Source organism: Jaculus jaculus, chromosome 14, assembly GCF_020740685.1.
Source record: "Jaculus jaculus isolate mJacJac1 chromosome 14, mJacJac1.mat.Y.cur, whole genome shotgun sequence".
NCBI lineage: Eukaryota > Metazoa > Chordata > Mammalia > Rodentia > Dipodidae > Jaculus > Jaculus jaculus.
The window spans coordinates 1,337,510-1,354,196 of NC_059115.1; the positions used below are offsets into that span (position 1 = coordinate 1,337,510).

Genomic DNA, 16,687 nt, shown 5'->3' on the forward strand with positions numbered 1-16,687 from the left:
GTGAGTTTGGGCACAGGAATGGTAGCCAGAAACAGGCGGTGAGGGATGGAAGGAGTCAGGAGCCAGTGATGGGGTCCTCCAAGGTTTGGAGGTGCTGAAGCCAACACAGGGCTCAGGCTTAGTTCCCCAAAGCTGAGGATGAGGCCCCCTCATGCTGAGCCCCTATTCTGCTACACCCTAGGTTCTGGCCGGCCATTGATGATGGGCTGCGACGGGCTGCCTACGAGAGGGGTGTCAAGGTGCGCCTGCTCATCAGCTGCTGGGGACACTCTGAGCCATCCATGCGGTCCTTCTTGCTCTCCCTGGCTGCCCTGCGTGACAACCACACCCATTCTGACATCCAAGTGGTACGTAGCCTCTGAGCATCAGCCCCTGGTTTCTGGACACAATGGAAGCTCTAGAAATCCTGGGACAAAGCTCTCACCTACCCCCCCCCCAGCTCAAGGGTGATGACAAGGATAACCCTAGGGACTGGGGACATGGCTCAGCTGTTAATAGTGCGTGCTTGCCGGGCGTGGTGGTGCACGCCTTTAATCCCAGCACTCGGGAGGAGGAGGTAGGAGGATCGCTGTGAGTTTGAGGCCACCCTGAGACTACATAGTGAATTCCAGGTCCACCTGAGCTAGAGTGAGACCCTGCCTCAAAACAAAACAAAAAAACAAAAAAGTGGCTGCTTACAAAGCCTGCCTGCCTGGGTTCAATTCCCCAGGCACCCACATAAAGCCAGAAGCAGAAAGTGGCACAAGTGCCTAGCATTCAGTTTGCAGTGGTACACCCACACACTAAATTAATGAATTAATTAGCCCACAGTGAGTTCTGTGAGGGGGTGCTGCTGTTGATCATGACCAGATCTGGGGGAACAGGCAGAGAAATTTATAGCTGGGCTGGAGAGGTTCGGGTAGAGAGCCCACAGTGGGGGCAGGGCGGAGCTGGCATGGAGATTGCACCTACGCCTTCCTAGACTCTTCCTTTGTTTGGTTTGTTTTATTTATTTATTTTCAAGCAGAGAGAGAGAGAGAATGGGCACGCCAGGCCACCAGCCACTACAAACGAACTCCAGACGCATGCGCCCCCCCCCCCCTTGTGTATCTGGCTAACATGAGTCCTGGGGAATCAAAGCTAGATCCTTTGGCTTCGCAGGCAAATGCCTTAACTGCTAAGCCATCTCTCCAGCCCTGTTTAGTTTTGTTGTTGTTGTTTTTTAAGGTTTTTGAAAGAGTGAGAGAATGGACACAACAGGGCCTCTAGCCATTGCAAACAAACTCCAGATGCATGTGCCACCTCGTGCGTCTGCCTTCCGTAGGTTCAGGGGAGTCGGGCCTGGATCCTTAGGGTTCACAGGCAAATGCTTAAACTACTAAGCTCCCTCCAGCCGCTGTTTGGTTATTTGAAAGGAAGCATAGGGATCCCAGGGCTTTCTGCCACTGCGGAAGAACTTTAGATGGGCTGAAGAGACTGTCCAGAGGTTCAAAGCACTGTTTTCAAAGTTTGACAGCCCAGCTTCAATTCCCCAGTGCCCATGTAAAGCCAGATGTACAAAGTGGCACATGTGTCTGGAGTTCATTTGCAGTGGCAAGAGGCCCTGGCACATCCGTATTTCTCTCTCTCTCTTTCTTTCTGTCTCAAATAAATAAATAAACATACACACACACACACACACATATAATTTGTTTGTTTTTTGAGGTAGGGTCTCACTCTAGATCAGGCTGGTCTGGAATTCACTGTGTATTCTCAGGATGGCCTCCAGCTTACAGCAATCCTCCTACTTCTGCCTCCCAAGTGCTGGGATTAAAGGAGTGCATGACCACGCCCGGCAATAAGTTTTTTTAAATAGAACTTTAGGGCTGGAGAGATGACTTAACAGGTAAGATGCTTGCCTGTGAAGCCTGAGGACCCAGGTTCAATTCCCCAGACCCCAAATACCCATGGTGGTGCATGCGTCTGGAGTTTGTTTGCAGTGCCTAAAGGCCCTGGTCCACCCATTCTCTATCTGCCCCCCTCTCTCAAATAAATAAATAAAAATTAAAAAAAAAATTAAGCTTAGTGTAATGGTACATATTGTTGCAGTCAGGTTCGCATTGCTGGCAGAAATCACCCAGTCAAGAGCCGCTTGTGGGAAAAAAGGTTTATTTTGGCTTACAGGCTCAAGGGGAGGCCCCATCATGGCAGGAGAAAATGATGGCATGAGCAGAGGGTGGACATCACCTCCTGGCCAACATAAGATAGACAATAGCAACAGGAGAGTGTGCCAAACACTGTTGGCAAGGGAAATAGGCTATAGCACCCATAACCAGTCCCCAACAGAACACTGCCTGCAGGAGGCATTAATTCCCAAACGACCATCTGCTGGGAACCTAGTGTTCAGAACACCTAAGTTTATGGGGGACACCTGAATCAAACCACCACATGCCTTTAGTCCCAGCACTTGGGAGGCCGAGCTAGGAAGGTCACTGTGAGTTCAAGGCCACCCTGAGACTACATAGAGAATTTCAGGTAAGCCTGGACTAGAGGGAGACCCTACCAAAAAAAAAAAAAAAAAACAAAAAAAACAGAACCCAAGAGAGTATTTCTAGAGAAAGAGCCACATGAAAGGTCCATTTTTGGGTGAACACTGTACACACCCTCAGGTGGAGTTCACTGAGGACAAGCAACACTGGGTTTCAAGGATCCTAGGGCAGCAACTGGACTCCCCATTCTGCACACTAGCTTGCACACTCACCCCCCTGTCCTGGGGTGCCCCCCCCCTCATGCTCATCCTTATCACGTCCCCTGCAGAAACTCTTCGTGGTCCCTGCCGATGAAGCCCAGGCACGCATCCCCTACGCCCGCGTCAACCACAACAAGTACATGGTGACTGAACGTGCCACCTACATCGGTGAGTGTTCCCTGAGCCACCTTGGGGATACAGAACAAGGGAGGCCCAGGGCCACCTCACGGGACCCTCACTCTCTGCCCCCTCCTCCCCAGGAACCTCCAACTGGTCTGGAAGTTATTTCACCGAGACTGCGGGGACCTCCCTGCTGGTGACGCAGAATGGGAACGGTGGCCTGCGCAGCCAGCTGGAGGCCGTTTTCCTGAGGGATTGGGGCTCCCCTTACAGCCATGACCTGGACGCCTCTGCTGACAGCATGGGCAATGCCTGTCACCTGCTCTGAGGCCTGGCCTTGGGGACAAGCTGAAGCCTGTGAGCCCTCTCAGGGACCTGGATGTGCTGGGTCCCTGTCCCCTCCCCCCCCATGCTCTCGCTTCTGTCTGCCCCCTTGTGGATCCACAGGCTCCCCCCCGGACCCCACACTCCTGCTGCTACCTCCATCCCCACCGGCCTGATGCTATGGCCCCCAGACCTAGCATCTGGGAGGGATCAGGCCCAAAGAAGTGGGGGAGCATGCTGGGCTCAAACCTCTGGTCCAACCCCACCCCTCCTTTCTAGGGCAAAAAGGGCCCATGATTATAATAAGTAAATAATTGTCTGTACAGCCTATGCCTGACTTAATGGTGTGACATGGCGTGTTGGAGTAGGGAACAGGTGGCATGGACCTCTGGTGGGGAACATCTTCATGTTGCAGAATGCAACTCCAAGGCTGGCATGGACTGGGCACGCACAAGCCAGCATGGGAGGTTGTGTGCCACACACTGAGCCCAAGAGTAGTGCAAACAGAACCCTCGCTGCTTGCCAGTGTGGGCACAGGGGTGAGCATGTGTGAACACCATGAACGTGAACTAGGTTTCCACGTGGCCCATCTCCAGCATGGGTCGGTGCATGCCAGCCTGCCCCATAGGGAGGATGTGCTGGGAGCATGAATGGGTGCTTAACACAAGAATGTTCTGAGAGTGGAGTCTCAAGATGCCAAGCACTTTTTGTTTTCTTTTTGGTTGTTTTTGTTGTTGTTTTCAGTTTTTGGAGGTTGGGTTTCACTTCTAGCTCAGGCTGACTGACCTGGAATTCACAATGTAGTCTCAGGGTGGCCTCGACCTCATGGTGATCCTCCTACCTCTACCTCCCGAGTGCAGGGATTAAAGGCGTGCGCCACCACGCTCGGCTCTTTTCTCATTTTTATAAGGAGAGAGAGCAAGCAAGCAAGAAAGAATTGATGCACCAGGGACTCCAAACACTGCAGCCATTGCAGTCGAATTCCAGCTTGTGTCACCTTGTGCATCTGGCTTACGTGGGGTCTGGAGAGTTGAACATGGGTCCTTGCTTTGCAGGCAAGCCCCTCAAATGCTAAATCTGCCTCTCCAGCCCGTTTTTTTTTCTTTTCTCTCTCTCTCTCTCTCTCTCTCGAGGTACGGTCTTTCACTCTGGTCCAGGCTGATCTGGAATCTATATTCTCAGGGTGGCCTTGAACTCACAGTGATCCTACCTCTGCCTCCCAAATGCTGTGATTAAAGGCGTGTGCCACCATGCCCCACTTCCGGTTTTGTTTCTGTCGGTTTTCTTTTCATTGTTTGGGAAAAGGACTCTGTGTAGTCCAGGCTGGTCTCCAGCTTGTTGCCCTCCTGGCTCAGCTTCCCAGGTGCTGGGATTGCAAGCTCACGCCACCACACTACACTTCCTAGTGCATTTAGGGGACTGGCTAGTGTGCCCAAAACTACTTGCAAGCCACCACAGCATGGCAGAGGCAGGTCCCTGGTTGCCAGCAAACCTGCCCGCTCTGGCTAGCGCTGACTCAGAGAAGCGGGAGCAGGCAGGAGGCAGGGTTTCCAAACAGCTCTTTATTGAAATACGCAGAGGCAGGAGGGCCCAGGGCACGCGTAGCCCTTTTTCTGAATCCCTGGCCAAAGGGCCACAGGCCGGACCCTAAAAGGCCTCCAACATGTGATGAGGAAAGTACAGGTATCTGCCAGGCATGGGCGGGGTGGGAAATGGGGACTTTCTGGATAACTTATCTGTAACAATAATCTGCGGATGTAGGGATAGCTCTGAGGAGCCACTCCGGTCTAGAGAAAAATGCCAGCCCAGCTAGCGCAACCCCCAGGAACAGGGAGGGGTGGGGCCCCCATCAGTGGTGCCCACTAACATGCTGCAGAAAGCTGGTGGCCCGAGGTGGCCCATGTGTGTGGGATTGCCGGGGTGGGAGCCCCGGAGCCCGCGGTCCCCGGACTCCATCCAGGGTCCATTCTGGCTTGCTCAGCCACTCTCCAGGACAGCCGCTGGGGTCAAAGAGCTCAGGGCCTGACCGCTATGAAGGGAGAACACGAGAATTAGCAAGAGGCATAGGTGCTGGCAAGAGTGAGCAAGCTCTCCCTTGTGTGGGTTTTGTCCTTGTAGACTATACTGGGGACTGCAATGAAGGCCTTGATGGTGCTTGACAAGCATGACTGCTGACCACACCTGCAGCCCCAGCCCACACCCACACTGCCATAAATGGCCAAGATGGGCTCTGGACACAAGTCAGGGAGCCAGTGGCCAGCGGCAGCTACCTTGAGTGGAGCCAGCAGGTTGGAGACCATGTCAATCCGGTGTCACTCCACAGCCCTCGCCTGGCCTCCTGCAGGCTCAGGTCATCCAGCTGGTTGATGGCTCTCTGCATGCTAGGATTCCAGACAAGTGCTCTACCTCTGAGCCACGTCCCCAGCCCCTCACTGTGGATCTAGACAAGTGCTTTACCTCTGAGCCACGTCCCCAGCCCCTCACTGTGGACTCTAGACAAGTGCTCTACCTCTGAGCCACGCCCCCAGCCCCTCACTGTGGATCTAGACAAGTGATCTACCTCTGAGCCACGCCCCCAGCCCTCACTGTGGACTCTAGACAAGTGCTCTACCTCTGAGCCACGCCCCCAGCCCCTCACTGTGGATCCTAGACAAGTGCTCTACCTCTGAGCCACGCCCCCAGCCCCTCACTGTGGAGTCTAGACAAGTGCTCTGCCTCAGAGCCACGCCCCCAGCCCCTCACTGTGGATCTAGACAAGTGCTCTACCTCTGAGCCATGCCCCCAGCCCCTCACTGTGGATACTAGACAAGTGTTCTGCCTCTGAGGAAAATCTCCCCAGCCCTCTCTTTCCCCACCCACCCTCTGAAGTAGGGTCTGGAATTAAAGGTGTGTGCTACCAAACTTTGAGCCCCCTCCTTTTTTTTTTTCAAGGTAAGGTCTCACTCTAGCCCAGGCTGACCTGGAATTCACTGTGTAGTCTCGGGGTGGCCTTGAACTCACAGCGATCCTCCCACCTCGGCCTCCAAGTGCTGGGGTTAAAGGCGTGCGCCACCACGCCCGGCTTTCCCCTCCCTTTTTGTAAGACTGGGTTTTGCTGTGTAACCCAGGCCAGACGTGAACTTACAGCCATGCTCCTGACTCAGCCTCCCAAATTCTGGGATTACAAGCATGTGCCACCACACTCAGCCTCTTACCCACTTCGTACAGGGCCATCGCTGGTTGGTGCCTTTTGGTCCCAGCCTGAAGGTCAGTTAGTATTGTGTGCCTCGCCCTGTCCCTGGGGTATTGGTGTGTGCTAAGCCTTGTGACCCTGTCCATTAGGGCCTGGGTGTGGGTTAATGTACGCTGACCCCATCCCTGCGGTACAGCTGAGTGGTGGGTGTGGCTCTGTTCATCACCTGTGTCCCACTAGGGTGAGTACTTGGGAAGACCCTGGCCCATGCTGGGCTTGCTGCCCTTGCACCCATCTTACCTCAGTGTCCATGGCCCTGTCTTTGATGCTGGGTCTATCCCTCTCCCGCTGCAGGACGGCAGATGGCTCTGTGGAGGCACCCCGACCTTCTCCTTTTTCCCAGCCGCCGCCCCGGCAGGGCCCCGCGTCCTCCGGCGAGGCCTGACTCAGGCGGATGAGGTTGCTGAAGTTGGAGTCAGACTTGGAGCCCGCGGGTGGCTTGCGAGACTTGTGGCGGGCAGCCAGGCGGCTGCCATAAATGGCCAAGATGGGCTCTGGACACAAGTCCGGGACCCGGTGGCCAGCGGCAGCTGCCTTGAGTGGAGCCAGCAGGTTGGAGACCATGTCAGTCCGGGTGTCACTCCACAGCCCTCGCCTGGCCTCCTGCAGGCTCAGGTCATCCAGCTGGTCGATGGCTCTCTGCATGCAAGGAGCCTTCTCCTCTGGGAAGGGCCCGCTGCCCGCCGCACGGCCCACGCCCGCAGCTTCCTCCTCCTCCTCTGCCAGGCGGTAATAGGGGGGCCCGTCTTCCGCAGCCACCACAACGGGCAGAGAGGGCTTGCCGTCCATCTGCAGTGACAGGCGGCAGCTGCGCAGGGACATCTGGTAGTAATGGGTGGCTTCGTGGGCACTGCGTAACTGCTGCATGGACACAAAGGGGTGACGCAGGGCCGCGCTGGGGCTGATGCGCTCGTGGGACTCCCACGTCAGCATGCGCTTGATCAGCTCCACCATGCTCTTGAGGTCGGTGTGCTCAGCCAGCAGCTCCTGGTCTGGGAAGGCCAGCCGGCTCACAGCCACACCGCCATTCACCGTCTCAATCTGGTCCAAGGACTTGAGCACGTACTTGCGGCGCTCCAGCGGGCGCACCTGTAGGGGCGTGGAGGGCGCCAGGGGGTTACATGTCCAGGGTTAGGGGCTCTGGGTGCTCCTGCTAGGGCAGCCACAATGCAACCCCCTCTCCGGCTTTCACATCTGCCCCTGATTGACCTGGAGCTCTTGCTGTTATGAAGGTCCGCGGATGGTCCTCACACGGATCCCCACTTACCTGCTTTGCTCTGCAGCTGTCTTGTGGCTACAGGAAGGACACCCAATACTCTTGTCTCACCCGGATCCCCAGACCCTGCCGGAAGCTGACTAGCAGAGGGGCTTGCCGTAAACCGCCAACCCTCCCTAGAATCACCCAGGCCCCACTTTGTTGTTTTGTTTCCGCTTTTTTTTTTTTTAATTTTGAGATAGGGTCTCTCTAGCCCAGGCTGACCTGTTTTTTTTTTTTCTTTTATTTTCTGTTGTTGTTGTTTGTTTGCTTAATTTTTGGTTTTTTTTATTTATTTATTTTTTTTGTTCATTTTTTATTTATTTATTTGAGAGCGACAGACACAGGGAGAAAGACAGATAGAGGGAGAGAGAGAGAGAATGGGCGCGCCAGGGCTTCCAGCCTCTGCAAACGAACTCCAGATGCGTGCGCCCCCTTGTGCATCTGGCTAACGTGGGACCTGGGGAACCGAGCCTTGAACCGGGGTCCTTAGGCTTCACAGGCAAGCGCTTAACTGCTAAGCCATCTCTCCAGCCCAATTTTTGGTTTTTTGAGATAGGGTCTTACTCTAGCCCAAGCTAACCTGGAATTCACTCTGTAGTCTCAGGCTGGCCTCGAATTCACACCGATTCTCCTACCTCTGCCTCTCCAGTGCTGGAATTAAAGACGCCCAGCTGTTGAGCCAGGTGAGACAGGGTCTAATGTAGCCCAGGCTGGCCTCAAACTTCTTCTTCTCCTTCTAGCCCAGGCTGACCTGGAATTCACTAGGTAGTCTCTCAGGTTGGCCTCAAACTCACGGGGATCCTCCTACCTCTGCTTTCTGAGTGCTGGGTGTGCGCCACCATGCCTGGCTTTTTTTTTTTTTCCCGAGGTAGGGTCTCACTCCAGCCCAGGCTGACCTGAAATTCACTGTGTAGTCTCAGGGTGGCCTCGAACTCATTTATGGCAATTATCCTACCTCTGCCTCCCCAGTGCTGGGATTAAAGGCGTGTGCCGCCACACCCGGCTTCAGACTGAAAATGTCAAGCTGGGACCAAACAGGGTGATCCTCCGGTTTCTTCTACCTCAGCCTCCTAAATTCCGGGATTACAGATGAGAACAGCACCTGGCTCAACCCACATTCTTCTTGCTAACCATCGTGAGAAGTTTCTTCTGATCCCCAAACTTCCATTTCCCTTGGCTGCCACACGCACAAGAGGCCTGTCACGACAGCCCCCGAAGCTAACCCTCAGATTCCAGTCACACCTTTGGTCTCACCCACACCTATCTATCTATCTGAATAATTTCTCTCTCTCTCTCTTCAGGCAGGACCTAATATAGCCTGGCTTTAACTCCCTAGGGTACTTGAATGTGACCTAGAGCTCCTGTCCTCCTGCCTCCACCTATTAAAAGCTGGGGTTCTAAGGGTGTGCCACCCTACCCAGTTTATGCAGGACTGGTGATCAAACCCAGGGCTTCATGCATGCCAGGAAGGCACTCTAACTGAGCCACATCCCTAGCTTCCCCCAAAACACTCAAGATCTTTCTGGCTGTGATAACCTTCCCAGCTGACCCCGAAACTCCTGGCCCTCCCTGAGGTCTAACCTTGATTGTGGCTACAGCAGCCCCCCTGACGCCCCCCTGCCCCGACCACCTCCGCCCCCACCTGCCTCTTTACCTTGGTCTCTGCCAGGTAGTCGGCTGAGGACTTCAGCTGCCAGGGGTTGGCAGCGTCTGGGCGGGAGCTGCGCTTGAAGAAGCGGTGGGCCTTGCAGGCAGCGTTCAGCAGGTGGGGCTTGGGCAGGCCCTGGGTCTCGCAGATGTAACGCACCTGGTCGTACTCGTTGTTGCCCGGGTAGAGGGGCCAGCCCAAGTGCAGCTCCGCCATGACGCAGCCCAGAGACCACACGTCCACCTTCTCACAGAAGGGCAGCCCCAACAGAATCTCGGGGGCCCGGTAGAAGCGGGACTGGATGTAAGGCTCCTTCACGTAGCGCACCTCGTTGAAAATGCTGGCCGAGCCAAAGTCGATCACCTGTGTAGGGGGGAAGGGGGCTTGAGATGGGAGACAGATGGACCAGGGGACTAGTGAGGGTGGCCGGGCTGGGGCCCGCTCCTTCGGTGGTTTGGTACCGGGCAGTCCTCCCCTCTGCAGGTCCCTGTCTGTGCCATGGGCCTGGCCCTGTGAATCCTTGCACTAGAACTTATTTCTATAAAGGTCAAGGTCACCCCTTGTTACCACGGCTATCAGCAAATCATGCTTTTTTGCTGTTGTTTCGTTTTTGTTTGTCGAGGTAAGGTCTCACTCTAGCCCAGGCTGACCTGGAATTCACTATGTCATCTTGGGATGGCCTCGAACTCACCGCGATCCTCCTACCTCTGCCTCCCGAGTGCTGGGATTCAAGGCGTGCACCGCCACACCTGGCCTTTTGTATTTGTATTTTATTTTATTACTTCTTGTTTTGTTTCATTTCTCGCTCTAGCCCAGGCTGACCTGGAACTCACTCTGTAGTCCTAGACTGGCGTCAAACTCACAAAGATGCCCCTAGCTCTGCCTCCCGAATGCTGGGATTAAAGGCGTGCACCACCAAGCTTGGCTGAGCTATGGTTTGAGAGAGATCCTCAAACTCAATATGTAGCCCAGAATGGCCTTGAACTCCTGATCCTCCTGCTTCTATGTGTGAGCGACCTTGCCTTGCTTTTAATTTTTTAAAAAACAATTTATTTATTTATTTATTTGAGAGCGACAGACACAGAGAGAAAGGCAGATAGAGGGAGAGAGAGAGAATGGACGCGCCAGGGCTTCCAGCCTCTGCAAACGAACTCCAGACGCGTGCGCCCCCTTGTGCATCTGGCTAACGTGGGACCTGGGGAACCGAGCCTCGAACCAGGGTCCTTAGGCTTCACAGGCGAGCAGTTAACCGCTAAGCCATCTCTCCAGCCCTGCTTTTAATTTTTATTTTGAGACCGGGTCTTTATTGGCCTTGAATTCATGATTCTTCTGCCTCAGCTTCCTGTATAGCAGAGTTTATAGGCCTGAGTCACCACATCCCCCACCCTCCTTACTTCCCTCCCTCTTCCTCTCTGGTCCTTCTTCTTCTTTTTTTTACTGTATTTATTTTGTTAGAGAGAGGGAGGGAGAGAGAGAGAGAGAGAGAAAATGGGCACTCCAGGGCCTCTAGCCACTGCAAACGAACTCCAGATGCATTCGCCACCTTGTGCATCTGGTTTATGTGGGTCCTGAGGAATTGAACCGAGGTCCTTTGGCTTTGCAGGCAAGTGCCTTAACCACTAAGCCATCTCTCCAGCCCAGCTCCCCCCCCCCACTTTTTTATGTAGGGTCACTCTCTAGCCCAGGCTGACCCGGAATTCACTCCGTAGTGTCAGGGTGGCCTCGAACTCACGGCGATCCTCCTACCTCTGCCTCCCGAGTGCTGGGACTAAAGGCGTGCGCCACCACGCCCGCCTCTGGTTTTCTTTATAACCGAATCTTCACAGATGACCTCTCTCACGTTTCCATGTCCCATCCACCTGGAAGGCACCGCCCTGAAGGTCTATTCTCTACCAGACACTGTCAACGCCCAGCAGGCCGCTGGCATGTGACGGGCACTTGGTGAGCATGGGTACCTGTATGGCCAGTGGCCAAAGGCGTCGTCCCTGCGCTCCACCAGGTGGCGCTCTGTGCCCGCGTCACACTGAGTCCTTGCATGGGGGAGGCCTTGGCTTCCCTGGCTTTGGCGCTCAGCCAACCCCTCACTCTCTTTCCATGCGCAGAAGGCCATGCGGTGAAACCGTCTGCCTGCAGACCTCTGGGGCCTGGGTCCCTGGGAGATTAAGTGACAAGTGGGCATTGGGCCAACATTTGTGGAATTTGTCCCTTCTGTGAACCCGGTGGGGGCGCCAGTGCCAGCCCAGATGCTGTCTCACTCTAGTTCTGGGCTGGCCTCGAACTCACAGCGATCCTCCCTGCTGTGGAAGTCTCTTTCTGCTCTTCCGTCTCTCAGGGCAAAATGGCCTGTCTTTTCCTGCCTCTGTATCTCTGACAAACATTCAGCCCGTGCTGGGCGAGGCCCACCCTTGTCCTCGGGCCATCCCTAGGTCTTGAGAGATCCACACGCAGAGGACCCCACTCTCACGGAGAAGGCACCAAGAGAGGGTGGGGGTCGGGGAGGCGCAGGCAGAAGGCCTGGAGGGGCGGCGGTGGGGGGGCGACGGTGGTCGGGGCAGAGGAGGCAGCTCCCGGTACCCTCACAGGGTCAGGAATAGCAGATGTCTGCTGGCAGGCCAGACCACAGTGGGACATAATAGTGCCAACTGCTTTGCTCTTGTCCAGGCCACAGACTTTGGTCTCACTTGAGTTCTTTTTTGTTTGGGGGGTGCGGGGTGCTCATGTATGTGAGCACAGGTTTACTCATGCCCGTGCGTGTGTGGAGATCAAAGGTCAACCTCCAGTGTCAGTCTCCCGCCTTGTTTGAGTCAGGGTCTCATTACGGGCCACTGCATTTGCCAAGCTGGCTGGCCAGAGAGTTCCTAGGAAGATATTCTCCTGTCTCCAGCTCCCTCCTTGTGGTGGATGCGTGCTGGGATTGCGGATCCTAGCCCTACAAGGGTCTGAACTCAGGAACTCCTTCTGGTTGGGGGGGGGGAGTTGGAGGCAGGAATTCAAGATCAGCCTTGGCTATATAACAAGATTGAGGCTAGCCCAGGCTTCATGAAGCCCTATCTCAAAAAACAAGCAAGGGGGGCTGGAGAGATGGCTTAGTGGTTAAGTGCTTGCCTGTGAAGCCTAAGGACCCTGGTTCAAAGCTCAATTCCCCAGGACCCACATTAGCCAGATGTACAAGGGGGCGCACGCGTCTGGAGTTCATTGGCAGTGGCTGGAGGCCCTGGCGAACCCATTCTCTCTTTCTCTCACTCTCTCTCTCTCTCTCTCTCTCTGCCTCTTTCTCTTTCTGTCCATCACTCTCAAATACATAAATAAATAAATAAATAAATAAATAAATAAATAAATATAAACAAGGGGCTGGAGAGATGACTCAGTGGTTAAGACACTTGTCTGTGAAGCCAAGGGACCCAGTTTCAATTCCCCAAGATCCATGTAGGCCAGATGCACAAGATGGCACATGCATCTGGAATTCATTTGCAGTTGCTGGAGGCCCATTCTCTCTCTTTCTCTTTCCCTCTCTCCCTCTTTTTCTGTCTCAGATAAAAAGAAATGTAAAAATTAGAAAAAGGGGGGGGCGGGCTGTAGAGATTGCTCAGTGGTTAAAGGCTCTTGATTCCAAAACCTGATAGCCTGGGTTCTATTCCCCAGTACCTATGGAAAGCCAGATGCACAAGTGGCACATACGTCTGGTGTTCATTTGCAGTGGCAAGATGCCCTGGTACACCCGTTTTCTCTCTAACTATCATCTATCTATCTCTTAAATAAATAAATAGATTGCAAGGTTAGGGAGATGGCTCAGCACTTTAAGTAAAGGTGCTTGCTTGCAAAACCTTTAGGCCTGGGTTCGATTCCCTAGTACCCAGATGCACAAAGTGATGCATGAACCAGGAGTTCCTCATATGTCCACACTCTTTCTTTGTCTCTGCTTGCAGATAAATAAATTAAAATGTTAGAAAATAAATAAAAAATGCATCTTGAAGCCGGGCGTGGTGGCGCACGCCTTTAATCCCAGCACTTGGGAGGCAGAGGTAGGAGGATCGCCGAGAGTTCAAGGCCATCCTGAGACTACATAGTGAATTCCAGGTCAGCCTGAGCCAGAGTGAGACCCTACCTCAAAAAACAAAAAAAAAAAAATGCATCTAGAGCCAGGTGCGGTGGCTCATGCCTTTAATCCCAGCACTTGGGGGGACCACCATGAGTTCAAGGCCACTCTGAGAATACATACTGAATTCCAGGTCAGCCTGAGCTAGAGTGAGATCCTACCTCAGAAAACAAAACAAAAACAAAAGGAATGCATACAAGGCTCCAACTTCCACAATAAAACCAAAGTTGTTGCTGTGCATAAGAGACCCTAAGCAAGCCCCCACCTGCTCAAACTCCCTTCCTCCCTCCTCACCCCATTTGTTCAGCCTCAGCTCCACGGGCTTTCTCAGCGCCACGAGACCACATACACTCAGCACATTCCCACCTCGTGGCCTTGGCCCTGGCTGGACTGTCTACCTGGGTGGTCTTTCTCCAAGATGTCAATGTGGCTGCCACCTTCAGAATTCCCTTTAAACATCCCTGTCTGAGCAAGCCCCCCAACCCCCACCGACCACAGTGTGTACATTTTCAACCATCACCACCTTCCGCCCCTGATTAACACCCCACAATCTCTTCCTCTGGTTTCTCTCTTCTTCTCACTCCTGTGTAATCCCAGTACTCGGAATGAATGCAGGAGGATTGCTAGTCTGAGGCCAGCCTTGGCGATACAGCAAGTTCCAAACCAGCCTAGGCTACATGAGATGCTGTGTTTTTGTTTGTTTGTTTGTGTGTGTGTGCATATATATATATATATATATATATATATATATATATATATATATATATATATATATATATATTGAGGTAGAGTCTCACGTTAGCCGGGCTGACCTGGAATTCACTATGTAGTCACTATGTAGTCTCAGGGTGGCCTCGAATTCACAGCAAGCCTCCTACCTCTACCTTCCTCCCGAAAGCTGGGATTAAAGGCGTGTGCCACCATATCTGGCTTATTATTTTTTTTCTTTTCTTTGATTTGTCTCTCTGTGTGTGTACATGTGCATGTGTATGGAGGTCAGAGGATTTATTTTTTTAGCCCAGGGTGACCTGGAATTCACTATGTAGTTATGGCGTGGCCTTGAACTCACGGGCAATCCTCCTACCTGTGCCTCCCAAGTGCTGAGATTAAAGGTGTGCGAAACCACACTCTGCTTTCAGAGGACAGCTTTGACATGTCTGTGCTCCACCTTCCTTAAGACACGGACTCTGCTAGACAGTAAGGGAATGTCAGACTAGCTCTTTGGTAGGCTTCAGATCCTCCTGGCTCCACTTGTTATTGTGTGGGATGACAGATGTGTGTGCCACGTAGATTCCAGCTTCCTGTGAGCGCTGGGGAATTGAACCCAGGCCAGCAGGCTTTGCAAACAAGCGCCTTTACCCGATGAGCCATCTCCCCAGCCCCTAGCCCTTGTCTTCAGAAAACCAAAACAAAACAAAACAAAACAAAAAACAAGAGCTGGGTGTGGCGGCACACGTCTTTAATCCCAGCGCTCTTGGGAGGCAGAGGTAGGAGGATAGTCATGAGTTCGAGGCCACCCTGAGGCTACATAGGGTCAGCCTGAGCGGGAGTGAGACCATGCCTTGAAAAACCAAAAAAAAAAAGGGGAAAAAAAATTGGATGAGGCGATAGGCGGTTGGGGGCCAGTAGTGGAGAGAGGCAGTCTGAAGAAAACAGAAGCCTAGGGAGCAGGACGTTGGAGGCCCGAGTGTTGACAGTGTCCAGGCAGCCACACTCACCTTGACCCTGAAGGGGCAGCGGGTCTGGTCCACCAGCATGATGTTCTCGGGCTTGAGGTCGGCGTGGATGATGGCCAGCTCCTTGAGCCGGGCCAGGGCCCTCAGGACCTGCAGCGTGACCGTGCGGATGTGGCGGGCGGGCAGGGGCGCAAAGTTGTTCTCCTTCTGGAACTCAAAGAGGTTTTGCTCCAGCAGCTCAAAGACCAGGTAGAACTTGAGGGCGTCGTGGAAGAACTCGAGGAAGCGGATGACGTGGGCCTCGTCGGGGTCCAGGCCCCGCAAACAGCGCAGCAGCTTCAGCTCGTTCTTGATGATGCGGCTGCGGTAGGCGTCGTTCGACAGGATCTTGATGGCCACCATCTCCCCCGTGCTCCATCGCCAGCCCTTGGCCACCTCCCCAAAGGTGCCTTTGCCCATCACTTCAATGATGTCATAACAGTCAGTCTCCGATTGGATGGTGGCCATAGTGCCCTGACCACTGGTCACCACCAGGCCTCCACTCCCGGGCCACTGCCAAGGCCGCCCTCTTCCTTGATGGCCTCGTGGACACCCCAGTGGGGGAAAAAGAGCCACGCTCGTGTCTCTCCCTGTGAGATTGGCCCCTGCCTCCCTGACACCCCTTGACCCCCTCAGCCACACCGTGAGTTTGCCAGGGGCTGTACCCCTCCCCCAAAGCCCTCCTGGCTTGGGATGAGGGGGCTCAGCCCCCCTGAATGGGTTCCAGCGTTGCTGAGTGGCTCAGATTCTGTTGTTGGAGACGCGAGTCCCAGGCTGAAATGGGGGGTGGGGTGCCAGGCCAGGTCCCCTCCCCCACCCACTGGCGGAACACTGGAGAGGCCTGACAGGGTGGACCGAGAGGGACTCTGACAATGGGGAGCTCATGAATGGTGACATACCTACAAGCATGTAGGATGAGGAGAGACATGTTCTTAGATGGGGAGATGTGTGTGAGCGTGTGTGTGTGTGTGTGTGTATGTGTTCATGTTCAGAAAACACCTGCCTTGGGGGCTGGAGACTGACTCAGTGGTTGAGGCGCTTTGCCTGCAAAGCTTAGGGATCTGGGTTCAATTCCCTAATACCCAGGTAAAGCCAGATGCACAAGGTGATGCATGTGTCTGGAGTTCCTCTGCAGTGGCTAGAGGCTTTGCCACGCCCATGCTCTCTGTTTGCCTCTTTCTCTCTCAAATAATTAAAGAAAAAAAAAAAAGAGAGGGTAGCCAGGTGTGATGGTGCATGCCTTTAATCCCAGCACTCAGTAGGCAGAGGTAGGAGGATCGCCGTGAGTTCGAGGCCACCCTGAGACTGCATAGTGAATTCCAGGTCAGCCTGAGCTAGAGTGAAACCCTACCTCAAAAAAAATATTTTTTTTTTAAGAAGAGAGGTTGCTCAGTGGTTAAAGCACTTGCCTGCAAAGCCTAAAGACCCAGGTTTGACTCCCCAGCACCCCCGTAAAGCTGGATGCACAAAGTGGCTAGAGGCCCTGGTGTGCCCATTGTCTCTCTTTCTCTTTCTGTGTTTGCAAATGAAAGAAAGAAAGAAAAGGAAGAGGAAAGACACCTGTCTTGGCCTGTGGAAGCCGTAAGT

At 53.8% G+C, this 16,687-nt stretch overlaps 2 protein-coding genes across 5 annotated transcripts in view; one reads left to right on the forward strand and one right to left on the reverse strand.

The window, feature by feature from the left end:
* The window catches only part of Pld3 (phospholipase D family member 3), a 29,105-nt gene extending 25,624 nt beyond the window's left edge, over positions 1–3,481 (forward strand). For all 4 annotated transcript variants that reach the window (XM_004670401.3, XM_045134416.1, XM_045134414.1 and 1 more), the window contains exons 10-12: positions 182–347; positions 2,776–2,875; positions 2,968–3,481. In XM_004670401.3, the coding sequence (XP_004670458.1) occupies positions 182–347; positions 2,776–2,875; positions 2,968–3,155 (454 nt within the window). In that variant the 3' untranslated portion in view covers positions 3,156–3,481. The remainder of the gene's footprint in view (positions 1–181; positions 348–2,775; positions 2,876–2,967) is intronic.
* A 1,519-nt stretch (positions 3,482–5,000) lies between these two features.
* Positions 5,001–15,568, reverse strand: Hipk4 (homeodomain interacting protein kinase 4). The gene is made up of 4 exons (XM_004670400.2): positions 15,104–15,568; positions 9,296–9,652; positions 6,624–7,472; positions 5,001–5,180 (listed from the first exon to the last, which is right to left on the reverse strand). The coding sequence occupies exons 1-4, from the start codon at positions 15,566–15,568 to the stop codon at positions 5,001–5,003; spliced, it is 1,851 nt and encodes a 616-aa protein (XP_004670457.2).
* Positions 15,569–16,687: the final 1,119 nt, after the last annotated feature.